Source organism: Monodon monoceros, unplaced genomic scaffold (assembly GCF_005190385.1).
Source record: "Monodon monoceros isolate NGI ecotype Baffin Bay Population unplaced genomic scaffold, NGI_Narwhal_1 Super_Scaffold_7, whole genome shotgun sequence".
NCBI lineage: Eukaryota > Metazoa > Chordata > Mammalia > Artiodactyla > Monodontidae > Monodon > Monodon monoceros.
Window position 1 is genome coordinate 79922242 of NW_021703784.1, and position 16207 is coordinate 79938448.

Here is a 16207-nt window from a genome sequence, read left to right on the forward strand (position 1 = left end):
TTCAAAATTGAGAGTCCAAATGCCAATGTGGGGCTATCTCTTTGAATTGCTGTGTAACCATGGTGGTGCCACTGACCCTCTGAACTTCTCATAAGCTGCAGAGACTGACACCATGGGCACCAGGGAGGAGGGAGGCTTCTCAGAGAGGCTTTTGAATCAGTGTGGTTTTCTCTTCCATGGAAAGGCAGGATAGGAGCAGAAAGGTAGAGATGACATTTTGAAAAGGAAAGGAAAGTAGCTTTAAACTTCTGGAAGAGTCATACTAGAGAGTGGACAGACATGCAGCAATCCTGCTTCTTCACTACAAAGTAGGAGAAAAAACATTTTGTATTAAGAAGCTGACATCCAGAAGTGGACCTAGAGCTTTCTGTGAAACCACCCACTAAGACTGTACCGTTCAGGAACTGTCCCCACATCCCATGACCTCCTGCCTCATGCCCAGCAGTGTTTCCAAATGCCTCAGCTTGCAGCCGAATTCTGAAAATTCACTTAATCTCTTAAGTTGCGTTGGTTTAATAATTAAACAAAAAGTACCTTAAAACTTTTAGGAAAGTGGGAATAGGGCATGGGAAGACACTGGAAAACCAGAATAATATGTGGATGCTAACTCTGCCGAAGCAGCACATCCTTGCTGGATGAGGGTTGGGGGAGGGGGACATTATTCAGGGCCCAGCAAGTGTTTCATCTGCAATTGACAAATCCTCAATCCTCCCAGCTTCTGTTTCTCACTACTTAAGACCTGGGTCACAGTATTTATTTACTTAAGTGATGGAGATGGAGGCAGGCTTAATGCTGGCCACCTGTCAGAATAACAGTGACCTGCCTCTTAAGGGGATTTCAGCAACCCCTCAACATCTTTATAAGACAAAAGGGCCTGGGGAGAAAATGTAGAGGAAAAAAAATCACTAATTGAGCTTGAAAAAGATGGCGAGATGAAATGTAAAGACCCGAAGGGCAAGCCAGGCTGAGATCCATGGTTACCGTTTAATGAGACTTGAAAGAGTACAGACCCCTTCCTCTTCTGAGATTAGATGGGACTTTGCAAACTCTGATACCCAAACTGAAAAGTCAGTCTCCCTTATCTGCCTCTCGCAAATGCCCTTGGCGTCCTTCATATTCTTATAAAGAGAGATTTGTGAGTCTCCAAGGAATGCAAACAAGCACGCTTTCTCGGAAATAATGCTCTTGAGAGTGAGACTTACAACTACTTCAACAACTGACTTACAACTTCAGCTTACAACAACTCCATCATCATCATCACCCCCATTTTACAGGAAGGTAAGTACCCAGCCAAAGGCATCAGTGCCAGTTCGAGATGGAGCCAGGACCTGGACAGGCACACTGCTCTCTACCTAGGCTCTGCGCTCTCCTGCACCGCGCTGGGCTGCGCTTCGAGCAGAGAGAACGGGCTTCGACTTGATGCAGTCATAAAGCCCCAGGCAGTGTGCTCCAGCAGGCCCCTAGGTGAGGGACGGGAAGTACCTCCAGGCCTGCATCAGTCTTCTATCAGCTCTTGGAGGGCGTCAACTTTTCTGCCCCAGAAGCAGGGTGATGAAAAGAGCACGGGCTATGGAGTCAGACAGACCTTCCATTTTCCTAGGGAATGATTTTGAACCTTCCATTTTCCTAGGGAAAGTTATTTAACTTTCGGAGCCTCGGTTTCCGATCTAAAAAGTGGGGCTTATGTGACCTTTCCCAGGATTTTGTGAGGATTAGAAACAAAATATGAGACCCACTCATTAGAGTCACTGGTGACAGAAGGATAGAGAGCGCCTGGTGTCTAAGAGCTATTTCCGATATTTCCTTGGGACAGTCATCCTGGAAGCAGTTTACACATATGGATTGGCGAACCTGGACCGGCCAAAGGAAGCTCTGTCTGAGCCAGTCCACCCCGTAGATTTAGCGGACTGGGTTGCTTCCTGCTCCCACACAATGGAAAGCAAATTTAGTAAGTGCTTAGCTTAATTAGTTTGTGTCCAGATGTGCTCTCAAGGGCTGTGCACACACACATGTCATCATGATCACCCACCGGTCTCTGGAAAGCCTGTTTTTCCAGAAGTCTGAGCCTAACTCCCTGTACAGTAACCAGATGAAATTTCCATTCAGTCAACCCTCAGTCCAGCTCCCTGCGAATGAGCCTGAAGTTACGGCCGTCTTCTGCTGATGGGTCAGGTCAAGGGAGCATGGTTCATCTCCCATGGCACATCTCAGCAACTATGGTCATGGACCACCTCCAGCTCTGGGTGGCCACCCAAGACACTTAATGAGTATTAAAAGTATGAGTCTGAGCTGGAATTCTGTCCTAGCACATTCTCTGTACTCTACTGGTACTGAAATCAAGAATTCTTTGCAGGAATTACACCAAAGGATGCACCACGGGTAGGAAGGAAGGAAGATGTGTCAGAATGCAATCGAGCAGACACTGGAACGAAGACTTCCGGGGGGAGGAGAGACTGCAGATTCAAGATCATGCTGCTTAGAAATGGCTCTTCCAGAGAAAATAAAAAAGACAGAACAGGGTTTTTTCCACCCCACCCTCTGCCGCCTCCTGGCTGCCACAGCATTCTAGCTGGGGACATCATTAAAAAAACAGTGACGAGGAGATGGTGACTGCTCCTAGGGATATAAGGGAACGTTGCAGGGGTTACTCCGTGACCCACTGGTTTACCCTCTCACGACCACACACACGTCCACAATAGCATCTTCAGCCTCCAATGCACGGTCCCTCTGTTCCTGTAGAAATTACTATGGCCAAAGATGAAATCTTCACTCTCCGAAATCTACAGCCAGAGAGATGACAGCGTGATGGAAGGAAAGAGTACACTGAGTGTCTTATCGATCTACCTGCCAGCCCATGAATGGCGGGTAATAAAAATTTATTGAAAATCAGAACAAAAATGTCACTTATTCTGATTCCACTGAAAGGGAGTGCTGATGGTGCATATGAATAAATCCCTCCTTCCCCAGCACTAAACCGTCATCCTCCCAACCAGCCAACCCTCCAAACAGCACGGATTTAAAAATCTTGCAATTTTATTTGCATATAAAGGCCGCTAGATATAGAATATCACAATAAATTTAAAGAAACAACTGCTTTCCTAAATTTCATTAACAAGATAACATAAAATAGAATAAAGCTCAACAGCATTTACAATGGGAAAACAGAAATGACTATTAGCGACAATATTTTGTGCTAGCGCAGATTGCATCGACACACAGTGCAAAATGGGGGGTGGGGTAGGGAGAAGGAAGTAAGAAGACAATTCAGGGTATTTAAATATAAAGGACAACTAAGCCTTATTTTAGTCAGCTTCCATTGCATCCATTTAAATCTATACACGCCTGTGACTGTACCTAGAAGTAACTCAAGCTCTTTAAGACCTTGAGTTCTGAGAAAATGTGTCAGCTCCTTCGGACTTCTGATGCCCTGCTTCAAGCACCCCTTTACAGTTGTACTGTCCTTGGCAATATTAAACTCCTAACTTAGTCATAATACACAAAAAATATTTATATATATAAACCCATATTGAAAAGGAGTCTGCACGCTCTTCTTTTTTTTTTACTGCATGAAATACCTGCTCTTGACAGATTCCATTTCCTTATCTTTAAAGCTAAAATAATTTAAAAGAAACAAACATACAATGAATCCTTGTATAATCACAATATGGATCTCAATAGCTAAGCCATCCTCTAAAAGAGGGCCGTTTTCTTCCCTCGACACAGCTTTCTTTATAGTGACAGTGTTGAAGAGAAGTCTTTTCCACGCCTACTTTTGTTGAAAAGATTGTTCTAAATCCGGGCCACGTCTGCAAAAAAGAAGCATTCCCAAGAAAAACAACAACAACAACAAAACATCAAAAAATAAAATACTTCAGACTCTTAAACAGTTGTGCAAATCTGGGTGGTTTTTAAAACACTGCCTACCTGTTTCTTTTTTTTTTTTGTCTTTTTTTTTTTCCAGCTTAAAGCATATTAAAATAAGACTTTTGTCACCTTTTCAAAAGAAAGCTTGGCTGTCCTTTGGCGAACACTAACAATTTACAATGGCGTGGCCTTTGAGAAAACAGAAGTCATTTTACAAATTCACAACGCTCCTTTGATTCCAAATGGATGCCCCATTTAAAAAAAAATAAAATAAAGAAGAAGCACAACCTCTAGCATCATTTGTGTTCCAGCAATTTACAAAAAGAACTCACATGATCTGGAAATAAACAAGGAAGAGAATGTAAGTTTATAATTAGAAAAATGGCAGTTTTTAGACCTTTCCTCACATTCCAATTGGGCATTTGCAGGTTCAGGAACCCTGTGGGTTTGGAAGGTCAAATATAATTGGAGGGTTGGTCGGTTGAAAGCTGACTGTACACGTTGAGGCATTGATGTACGTTGTGTAACCGTCGGTCATAATGCCGTAACCTGTGGAGATAGAGTGTCACACTTACTGTAAAATATACAAATGACAGTGATTCAATGCAGGGCCATCAGACAAGGAAAACAAAAAGTCTTTGCCAGTGGGCAGTGAGATGAAATTCAGTAGAGCATCCCCCAGATATTACAGCTTTCAGAAGCTGCCTCCCAATTTTACTTTCTTTAAAGGGAGAATCCTCTACTTCAAAGAAAAGTGATTCTTTTTTCTTTATTTCAACACTAGATTTGTTGGGGAGAGGCTGTGATTTCTTTACTAGTGAAAATAAAGAAAAAACAGCTTTTCCTCTTTTTAAAATATGATTTTCATTTCAAAGCCCTTGTATTAACTATCGAGTTCCAGGGAAGAGAATGAGTAACATAAGAAACCTCTCAGAGGCAAACACATCCATCATCCAAACCTCAAATGGGCTTCAGGACAGGTGAGAAGGGAAAGAGTATTGCATTGGGAGTTGGGAGAGGTCAATGCTTAGCTTCCTTACCTATAAAATAAGCTCTAAACTGCCTCAATGAAAGTTAACAATAAGTGACCTTATCTTACTTGAACTGTGTGGCTTTAATGCTGAGTTCCATTCCATCCAAAAGAATCAGGTAATCAAATGTCCAAGTGATCTGGACACCATAGGACACTGCTTCCTACGCTTACCTGGACACTGGATCAAGCAAAAACACTTCCCATAGGCAGTATAAACCTCTTGTGACCTATTGGAAAAAAGCTAAGAAAGTTTCTCTGGGTCTTTGGTACGTATATTCCTTTTTATAAGTTTTAACATGTTGAAATTTCTAGCAGGTTTGCAAATTTGCACATTTCCCTGGATACCTTATTTTGTCTTACAGCCTCTGCAATTAAGTTTGTAATTCTATGCTGGTATCAGGCTCTTAAGGCACAGAAAAATACGTCTGTGAAAAAAGAAAATTATCAGGACTTATAGAAATAACTGATAAGATTTTTTTTCTTCCATTTGCTAAAATTTCTCCAAGTAAGCCTGTGGAGAGCTTAATGAGGGTCACTGGAAAAATTTCTTAAGAAAGGAAAAGAAGCATTTCAAATGTGCACTGTTTAGTTCTGGGGTCATAAAGTCTTGTTATCTCTCTCCATCAAGAGGTTGGTATTTGCCCTCTCTCTGCCCTCTTCAGCTGTCTTAAGCGAATAAAAGCAAGACAAAGTTTATTTGAATATGATCTCCTCTCTTTTAAGCAAGTTTATTATTTTGGGACTTCAGTGGAATTCCCCAATTGTCTGGCTAGTTTAAAGCTAATTAATGATTTTTTAAAAAAAAGATGAATTGAAAACTTATAGGCACGATGCAGGAATTCAAACCTGATAACTGCTCCCCAGAAATGCTATTTAGACACCATCTCGCATCCTATTCCCTCCCCTCAGCCTTTATCATGCCTTAGAGAAGTGCGCTCCTTTTCAGGGAGTATGGCTTAAAGTCAGGGCAGGATGACATCCACTCTTGGGGAGCCGCCCCCCGCTGCCACTGCTTTCCATCCACACAGCTCATGCCTGACTTGGAGCAAGATGGACTTTCTCTGGCCTCTGCAGGATGATTTTCAATATGCTGTTTATTACCTGCCTAGCCAGGAAGCCACTGGATTGAGGGCTTTGAAAAGCAAACTTTACTTTTTGCTGGGTCAGGCCTAAACTCTTCACCTGTTGCAGGTTCATAAATAACTCCAGAGAACAGCCGTAAGCAGGGGCTGGAGTGAATATGGAGGCTGCCTACATACATGCACCCACTGCACACAAATGTCTGTAACCAGGAGAGGCCGGTACGGCCAGAAAACCTAAGGCCTGCTGAAAGAGGCCTCGGGTCTGTCCCAAGGCCCAGTTACCCCTGGTTTGAAAAAGTCCGGAGAGACAAAACTAGAGTCCTGAAGGTTCCCGTGAGGCCTTCCGGTTCTGTGAACTTGATTCTAGATGACCTGAGAAAGCAGAAAACAGCCACTGGACCCGTTCCCACCTAGGGGAGATTTAATTATGCTGTTTAACCTCAGCCCGAGCTTATAGCACTGATGATTTCTGAGGAGTCTGAAATGGTTTTCTGAGATTAGTAAGGAAATGTCTGCCTGCAAATGTGTGGGTTCTGTCACTTCGCTTCTGTATCTTTCATTGCACATCCAAAGTTATTTTTTAGACAGTCTTGTCTTCCTGGGTCTTTGTGTGTATTCCATATGAAACACAATATTTAGGTAGAAGAAGACATGGAAGTTATTTAGTCTAAATCCAGGCCATTTCTTCTGATGCTCTTAAAGAGAAAATCTGCCCTTTATTCCCTCAGGGCTTCTCTACAAGCTGTGGTTATCAAACACTCTTCACTGGAGCCCTGAGATTCCAGAAATTGTCTGGGGTTAGTGCTGGGTTTTCCAAAAGGTGGTTTCTTACTCTCCACTCTGCTTAAAAGAGAGCAGCTCCACACAAAACACTTCTCAGCTTTATATATGTGTTTCTCCTAAGATTTCATCTCATGAAAGGGTTCTGCTGGGAAAAAGAGTTTGGAAACCACCACGCCAATTACTCCTGGTGTAACTAAGGTCCCCACTGTGAATGAGATCACGGATAATGACTCAACATGTTGTGAACTCCTTTCTCCCGGTCTTACCTTCATGGATTCCACCAAACACATGGAGTTTGGGCCGGACTCGCCTCTGGACTGTGTTTAAAAGCTCCACGCAGCCCACTCTCTGAAGTTCCTTTGGAACCCAGTCTCGAAAACCTAAGAGTAAAATGCAATCAATACTCTTAATTTTCTGTCTCCAGGTAAGGTTTCATTTAGACTTTCAGGAAGCCATAACTCACAGAAGGTTTATTACATGATCTGTAATCCTAGCCTCTCCATTAACGCTCACAATGGCTTTTAAGGAACTTTTCACTCGTCACTTTGTCTTCTTTAGGTTCTTGAATATTTTTTCTTTCTTTTTGGTTTCTTTTTTTTTTTTCTTCCTGTTAATTAACATTTTTTTTCTGTGAGGGATTTGATTTATTCAGCCCTGGGTTTCAACTCTTCATGGGCCCAATGACATTTATTCCCTGTAGTCCCATAAGCTCTCTTTTCTCTCAATTCAGTTACTTTCTCTCTTTTTTATTGTATCTCTCTTATAGCAGTCTACTTCAAGATGGTTCAAAGAAGAAGGGCTAGCAAGGGCTTCCTGTAAACTGGCCACAAGATACCTTGCTGTCTTTATTTTCTTTTTTAAATTTTTGGCTGAGCCACGTGGCATGCGGGATCTTATGTCCCCGACCAGGACTCGAACCCGCACCCCCTGCAGTGGAAGCGTGGAGTCTTAACCACTGTGCCGCCAGGGAAGTCCCACCTTATTCTCTTTAGACACATCAACTCTTAACCCTTGGTTCCTGATGACCCAAGCTTGGGAATGCCAAGTTCCTCCTCCAGTCTCCTCTTTAACAATAGTGCAACCACGGTGACCCTGTGGCGGATGCAGCAAGCTGGGGCTGATTGACTGTCTTTATGCAAAAGCCACTTCGTTCTAAGTCTAATGCAAAAAAATCCATAAAAACTGACATCAATTATAGCAAAAGTCAGCTATCTGAATGATTATGGCCCGGAATGGAACCCAATCACCTCAGTGGGATGGGGTAGAAAGAAAGCAGATAGGACAAAAGGCTAAATCATAATCAGTGGGAACCCATTCCATAGTTCCATTAGTTGATTTCTACTCTTCAGAAATGATCAGGCAGAAAGGGACAGGCCAGCTTATTCCACTTCGTTTGGCAAACGGTAAAAATGAAGGTTTAGAATCTCTGTGAAGACATGTTGGCTGGTGAGCGGCCAGAAAATATGGGAAAAACACCAGATACAAGTAGGGACCCTATAAAAATCCAATCAGGGATTTCAAAACTTGGTTAATTAGAAGGAAAATTCTCTAATCCACAGTGATTGGCATATTCCCTCATGGATGTGTTTTTCTTGAAGAGGGAAAACATCTCATTTCACATGCAATCACCTAAGAAAGTGTCTTGCTCGTACCGTAATAGTGAAGTCCCATGTGCCATGGCTCCCTTAGCAGGAGAGAATTCAAGGCCAATCCCCACGCCCACCCCCTACTTCCTAGTCCAGAATGTTCACAAGAATCCCAATAACTACACTGATTAAGGCTCAACATTACCTTATGAAAACTTTGCCTGACATTTTATTTTGGAACTCCCTGATGTAGCTCTTACTCTGCTATATGCACAGCCACTCTCTGGGTTACTCCATCTTTACTACAAAGAGAGGGATGGTAGCCTCTCTATTAAGAGTTCCCGGAGGGGGCTTTCCCGGGGCTTCCCTGGTGGCGCAATGGTTGAGAGTCCGCCTGCCGCCGATGCAGGGGACACAGGTTCGTGCCCCGGTCCGGGAAGATCCCACATGCCGCGGAGAGGCTGGGCCCGTGAGCCATGGCCGCTGAGCCTGCGTGTCCGGACCTGTGCTCCGCAACGGGAGAGGCCACAACAGTGAGAGGCCCGCGTACCGCAAAAAAAAAAAAAAAAAAAAAAAAAGAGGTCCTGGAATGTCTGAATTCTTTGGAGGCCAGAATGCCACTTGCTTTTGTACCAAAATTAATGACTTGATGAAGTCTGTGAATGAACTGTTCTGTTCAAAGTTATATTCCAAATAATACTTCAGGTATGTAAATGTTTCTATGCTGAGGACGCCCAAGTCCCTCCCAGTACACAGCCTAAGGGGGATTAAGCCTGCACCCAACTAGGCTGCTCAGGGGAAGGATCAGGTTGGCTGGGATGTGGTCTCTGTAGGGCCTCGCTGTGTAACTCAGGCTGAGCAGAATATTTAGTCAGCAATTCAATGATTTGGTTAGTCTCCAATGATTGCAAAATAGGGAAATTAATTAATCGTGGCTTGATAAAGGTTATTGATAAGTATAATCTTGTAAAGTATGGAGGGGGCAGGATGGGGTAGGGAAAGAGCATGGAGATGGCGATTCTGAAGCTTTGAAAAAAGTCAGGAAGTGCTGATCTTGTGCAAATCTGTACAATTTCCCTGCCTGCAACAGAACTGCCTTCCCTTCTCTTGCTTCCCTCCCACCCCCCATCATGAAAATGTGCCACTGTGGCTCATGCCCTGGTCCTCCCTTCCGCTGTTTCTTTGTGAAACACAGAGCCACTTCCCTTGTAAGGGCAGGAAGGCAGCACTAAGTGGCGTGAAGGGGAAAATATCTACAAAGATTAAATTCGCATTAGGGGATGCGTGTTAGATTTTTTATTTTTCAGGCTGACAGAGGAGGGAAGTGACATGGATAGTAACTCCAAACCACAGGAAAAAAATGATGAACATCATTTATTTTTGTATTGCTTTCCTCCTCTCTCCAAAGCAAGATGATCACGAAAACTTTTCTAGCCCTGTACATTTAACAATTTGTTAAGAGGATAGATTTCATGTTATGTGGTTTTTCATATAATTTTTTAAAAGAGGAAACTCTCCTACTAAAAGGGAAACATCTGGATTGCCTGAGCATACCTTAGTTTGACAAGGAAGGGTGCTGGTGTAATAGACACCCAGTAGATGGGAAGATCAAGGTGGTAGTCCTGTTTGAAAAATGTTCTGTGGCTAAACCAAACCACTAACAAGCTCATGAATAATTAGAAGATTATTATATAAATCAAACAATCATCTTCTGATCTATAATCTGGGTGACTGAAGGTAGCTTTGAAGCATATTGGCAATCTAAACCTGGATGCAGGTTCACTGTATCTGTAAGATGAGTATCTTTTTTTTTTTTCGGTACGCGGGCCTCTCACTGTTGTGGCCTCTCCCATTGTGAAGCACAGGCTCCGGACGCGCAGGCTCAGCGGCCATAGCTCACGGGCCCAGCTGCTCCGCGGCACGTGGGATCTTCCCGGACCGGGGCACGAACTCATGTCCCCTGCATCGGCAGGCGGACTCTCAACCACTGCGCCACCAGGGAAGCCCATAAGATGAGTATCTTTAAGTAATATTCAACATAAGTCCTTACTAAACACCTTAGCTAAAAAAAAGAGAAAAAAAAAAAGGATTCTTTTCTTGTATAATTAGCTTGATGTTATACTTAAAGATCTCCCAGGTTCCACTACTATATGGGAAAGGAAAATGAACTGCTTTGAAGGAAAGTTTCCATCATTTCATTACCATTCAAAAGCCCTGTGATTGGGAGGTCTGTGTCTTCCTTCCATTCCCCCTCCCACTCCCTCACTCCAAAGTGAATATAGTTCTTAAAATAAATTATCAAGCTCAAAAGACTGTGGTGCTCTATACTCATTTGATTTTCCCTGACCTGACTAAATCAAAAAATTTAATTTCAAGAACACCTGTAAGCCCAGCAGAACTGCTGAGTTCAATTATCATACTGGGTTTCTTTAAAGACACTGACTTTTCTTTTTGTATTCACTTTTTTTTTTTTTTGGAGGAAAATGATTATGTCCCTGAAGCATTATTCATTATGCTTGGGAAAAAAAGGCATCACGTATGACGAAAGTACACCTTTGCTTCACTTACCGAGAGGAGGTCCGTGTGTCATGAGTATGTCGATGCCCTCGGGGATAAGGTTCCACTTGTCCAGCAGAGACTGACCTCTGGGCAGGTTAAAGCCCCAACCATTAAACCACGGGGTCCTTTGGGGGAGATAATGCACATGATATCAGGCCAGCAGAGCCACGTTTCCGCTCTACACTATTTCTCTCTCGCACATTCCCCCACGGTTTGCATTGCTCTCTTTTCTCTTTTTGATGGTTGGCCCTGGCAGCAGGATGCTTTTTTGTTGACTGCTTCAAAACCAATTCATTTGAAAGCAAGTGTGGAGCCTACAAATTGTTCAACTAGAAAGAGGCACGAGAGCCTTTACAGTGGAGACTTTCCCAGCAGACCCCTATCAAAATCTTAACAATGCTTTGTCTTCCCCCAAATCTCAGTGCTTCCTAAAGATGCCCTGCCCAGATCCGAAGCATGTCCATCCTTCCTGCAGTGCCTCGGGGCTAAGAAATTCCATCAGCCCTCCTTCTTCCTCCCCATCACTGTGGAATGGCTTCACTAGAAAGATTCTTACTGAAATCCTTGGGGAAAAGGACAAGTGCTCCAAAGGCAGAAACCGCCACACACAGAGATGTTCTGAACATCCCGGACTGAGAATGCTGAAAAAATATTGCGGGGGGTGGGGGTGGGGCTCTGAAAGGTGAGGTGGGACACTGAACAAAAAGCCAAAGTGAAACTTTCCTCCGGTCACCAAAGGGAAGATTTCTGGGGACACCCCTGTTCACTCTGAAATCCAATCTCCTGACAGTGAATGTGAGCATTCCACCCTCTCGGGAACTTCTGCTCCAGGAATAAGTCTGAGACTGATGCTCTACGTAGAAACGAATGGCATCTTTATCCATCCAGTGAGCATTTCTAACTGGAGCTGAAAACGTCTCTACCATGTATAATAACGGGAGGATGATCAAGTTTTCTCTACAAATACTACAGGCTACATCACATCAGAACAAAACAGTTCCCAGTGCTGTCCTATTCCCAAACATCTAGATGTAACCATTATTTTTTGAAACTGACTCTCTCTGTCCTGGAGGAAAATTCCAATTTGCTAGGGCGTACGCGTCAAAGACAAGTTGGTCAATATTCTGGCTAAGCCCAACTTTTCCCTTCAGCTTAAGCTGCCCCTTCCACGCCTACTGAGAGAGGTAACCCTGTGTACAAGAGCACCTGGTCTGTCACAGCTAGTCAAACAGGGGGCATTATTATTTAAAGCCAATCATGGCCCAGACTAACCAGTGTCTTTCAAGACTCTGCACTCAGAAACACTAACCATCATTCATTTGGTGGTGGGCATGCATAGTCAAGGCTAGAGGTGAAAGGATGGCCCCTGAAAGCCATGTGAAAATTCACCTTACAGGTAAGAACCGCAGTTCCCACTGAGGCGCCTGAGAGAGTAAGTTCCAGAGAGAAGAGACTGTGTGGCCTCAGCTCGAAAAAGAGAAACCAAGGAAGTATCTGACTTGGTCCCTAACCACTTTCCAAGTCCCTAAGCCATCCTCAGGAAGCTTACTTGTAATAACAATAGCTATATAACAACGGTAATTGTTATTAAAGTTATTATTTATTGAGTGTTTGCTCTATGTCAAGGTACTATTATTCTAAGTACCTTATTTGTATCGACACACTGAAACCTCACAACCAGCTCATGAGGTGGGTGTTATTATTAACCACGTTTTACAGATGAGGAAAATGAGGTACAGAGAGCTCAACTCAAGTAAATACAGCCAATAAATTGGACATAAACCCAAGCAGTTTGGTTCCAAAACCCAGACTCTTAACCTGCATGCAATTCCCCTTCTTTTATACTACCTGAATTAACTTACTACTTGCCCTGAGTGAGCCCCCTCTGTACTCTTTCAAGTTTGAGTGTCTTATTGCTTGAAGCCAAATGAGCACTGGACTAGAATAACACAGCCATAAGATGCTGAAGTGCCCACCAATGGTTTCTGCCTAGCCAGCTCTTTCTGCCTTCTTTTGGTAAAAGCATTTTAATTTCTTATGGAGTACCTTTGCCTCCCCCGCTCAGTACATGTGCTCTGGTAAGGCTGACTCATCTCTGCTCAGAATGAAGCACGTATGGCCTCTCCGTGAGCAGTGACTGGTCTAGGGATGTGCATATGACCCAAGTTGGGCCAATGAGCGTCATCCTCAGGATTTTGTTGGTGCTACCTAAAGAGAAGTCATAGTTTCCTCTCTTTCCTATCTTGAGAACTACGTAAGCCTGCTACTGCCTGGGAGCTATCTCAGCCACCATGCAGATAAGCTTGTGCTTGAGAAGCAAATCACCACAAAGAATGCCAAGCCAAGAAGCAGAGTGCCTTGATGACCTTGTTGGACACGGGGAACCAGCTGTGCCTGAAGCCAATCACATTTTTCTTCCAAGTATATAAGCCAGCAAAATCCTTTCCTTCTGATTAGCTTGAGTTACATCCTGTTTCTTGCAACCGAAAGAGTCCTAATATATACAGTCACTGTATTTAGTGTAGAAACGACCTATGTACCTATTGGCAATGATTACCCACCCCCCCAAGATGTCCACGTCCTAATTCCCGGAACCTATAAATATATTACCTTACGTGGCAAAGGTGGATTAAAAGTTTGTTTGGGAGCTAATCAGCTGACCTTAAACTAGGGAGATTATCCTGGATTACCTAAGGAGGACCCAGTGAAACCACAAGGTCCCTAAAAGTGGAGAAGGGAGGTAGAAGAGGAAATTAAAGAGGTGCAATGTAAGAAGGACTCAACCTGCTGTTGATGGCTTTGAAGAGGAAGGAAGAGGAACATAAAGCCAAGGAATGTGGGCAGTGTCAAAAAGCTGGAAAAGGTAAGCAGAGAAAACAAACGCTCCCACAGAGCCTCCAGAAAGGAACACAGCCCTGCCGACACCCGGATTCCAGCCCAGTGAGACCCAGGTCAGGTTTCTGACCAACAGATGGTGAAGCAAAAAACGTGTCGTTTTACATGAATGGATAAAGAAGATGTGGTGTATATACACAATGGAATACTACTCAGCCATAAAAAAGAATCACATTTTGCCATTTGCAGCAACATGGATGGACTTGGAGGGTCTAATGCTAAGTGAAATAAGTCAGACAGAGAAAGGCAAATACTGTATGATATCACTTATATGTGGAATCTAAAAAATGCAACAAACTAGTGAATATAACAAAAAATGAGCAGACTCACCAGATATAGAGAACAAGCTAGTGGTTACCAGCGGAGAGAGGGGAGGAAGGAAGGGCAATATAGGGGTTGGGGAGTAAGAGGTACAAACTATTAGGTCTAAAATAAGCTACAAGGATATATTGTACAACACGGGGAATATAGCCAATATTTTATAATAACTATAAATGGAATATAACCTTCAAAAATTGTGAACCACTATATTGTATGCCTGTATATATAATATTGTACAGCAACTAAACTTCAATTAAAAAATACATTAAAAAATAAATATATGTTGTTTTATGCCACTAAATTCGTGGTGATTTGTTACAGAAGCAATAGAAAACTAATATGGTATCTAAACTCTCTGAGCTGGTTATAAAATCCACGGACTGTGAGTGGCCTGAGTCTCACCTGGTACACAGCATGTGTTCAATCAACACAGCCCTTCCACAGCCACACTGTCTTGCTTGGCTAGGTGCAGTGCTTTTAGTTTCCTCTGAGGAAAAGGCAGTGCTCACTTTCTTATCCCAGTCTGTCAGGGATGCCCCAGGCATCGTGGGTATGGGGGTGAGGCCTCGTAGACCCTTTCAGAGCTTTAATGAGTCAACCCTGCTCTCTCTTGCCTTCTAGGACTCCCAGACTGCAGGATCGTAAACATTTTCATTAGACTCTAAAATAGAGTTTTCCCAGTTTGGGATACCCATCTTTCCCCTTTACTTTACAATAATAACCCTCTTCCAAGATTTGTTTTAAAAGTAAAAAGAAAAAAAAAAAAAAAGGCAAGTTCAGAACCCAATGAAGAATCAGTGAGCGTTCTGGCATGAGAGAGAGAAAAATAAGCAAAAACATCTGTTTTCCTAGATTTTGCAAACAAGCTTCTGGGCCTATGGTTCCTGTCTGAATGGCGAATAAAGAAGGGTTTGAAAGAGTCCCAAGCACACCCAAGTAGTTGGTACAATGAGGGGCTCTGATTTCACTGCCAGAGTCTGTCTGAGGGCAGTCAGCCCCTGAACCCCGAGGATATCCCAGGGGCTTCCAGCGTCAAAGAACGGGACTTATTTTTTTCACTCTTTCCAGTTTTCCCTCATAGAATTTTCTCTTGGAAACCTACAGCCCTATTCCCCCAGGAAATGCTCAGTTTTACAAGTGCTCTGTAAAAGATTAAGGCAGGTCCATGGTCTAGAGGTCCCTTAAATTTTATTTGGTTAATGTTAAGCCTGTGACAAAGCCCAGACATTTCCAAGTTAAGGGTAAACTTTGAAAATGTTGGGCTTTTCTTTTGACTCAAACCTGTATGTACATGAGACAGAGGTTAAGTTATGTGAAAGCGAACATTTATTAAGTCCCTGATACGTTTTTACGTAGGGGTTTGGTTTTACATAGGCTATTACATTTAACTCCTCATAACAATACTTGGGCTAGGTATTATCAGCTCTGTTTTTAGATTAAAAACCTGAAGATCAGTGATATCAAGTAATTTGTTCACTTTCCTAGGATTAGTAAGTGGCGGAACCGAGATCTGAACCCAGACCTGCTGGCTGCAAAGCCGATGTTCTTTCTTTGCACAATGCTGAACTAAAACCTTCCAGCCCAGTTTTGGTTTTGGCTCTCACATACATAAAGTAAACAGGGCTGATCCATACGGTCTCTGAGGCTGTGCACTGTGCAGCTCCAGAGGGCTCCATGGCATTGTGGGATGGAAGTGGCTCTTAGTGAAAATGCAGTGTGAATTCAACAATGCTGGTACAGCTTCTCTGGGATGCTTTCTGTTCCTCTAGATCCCCTAGATCAGGCCTTTTCCATAATACAGTGACCAGGAAATGGGAAAAGCAGCCCAGTGATGGGCTCCAGAATTATCCCAGCATGGTGTAATAAATGGGGCATACAGAAATGGGAGACCCATGTGCTAATTTGCATTCTGGTATCAGTTCGCTAATGCACAAGACCCTTGGATAAGAGAAGGTCCTCAGTGGGCCAGTTTCCTCATCTGAGCAAAGAATGAATGGGTGGATGCGATTATGGGAGTTCAGGATTGCTTTTAGGCTGCAGAAATCTTATGCAGAAGCCCCAGACCCAAAGCAGGTATGTGCAGG

The 16207-nt window shown here is 43.2% G+C and overlaps 1 protein-coding gene across 3 annotated transcripts in view; it reads right to left on the bottom strand.

Moving 5' to 3' along the window:
- Nucleotides 1–3015: 3015 nt before the first annotated feature.
- The window catches only part of MPPED2 (metallophosphoesterase domain containing 2), a 173807-nt gene continuing 160615 nt past the window's right edge, over nucleotides 3016–16207 (bottom strand). For all 3 annotated transcript variants that reach the window (XM_029208467.1, XM_029208468.1, XM_029208469.1), the window contains exons 5-7: nucleotides 10917–11032; nucleotides 7029–7142; nucleotides 3016–4413 (exon numbers count right to left, since the gene is read on the bottom strand). In XM_029208467.1, the coding sequence (XP_029064300.1) occupies nucleotides 4295–4413; nucleotides 7029–7142; nucleotides 10917–11032 (349 nt within the window). In that variant the 3' untranslated portion in view covers nucleotides 3016–4294. The remainder of the gene's footprint in view (nucleotides 4414–7028; nucleotides 7143–10916; nucleotides 11033–16207) is intronic.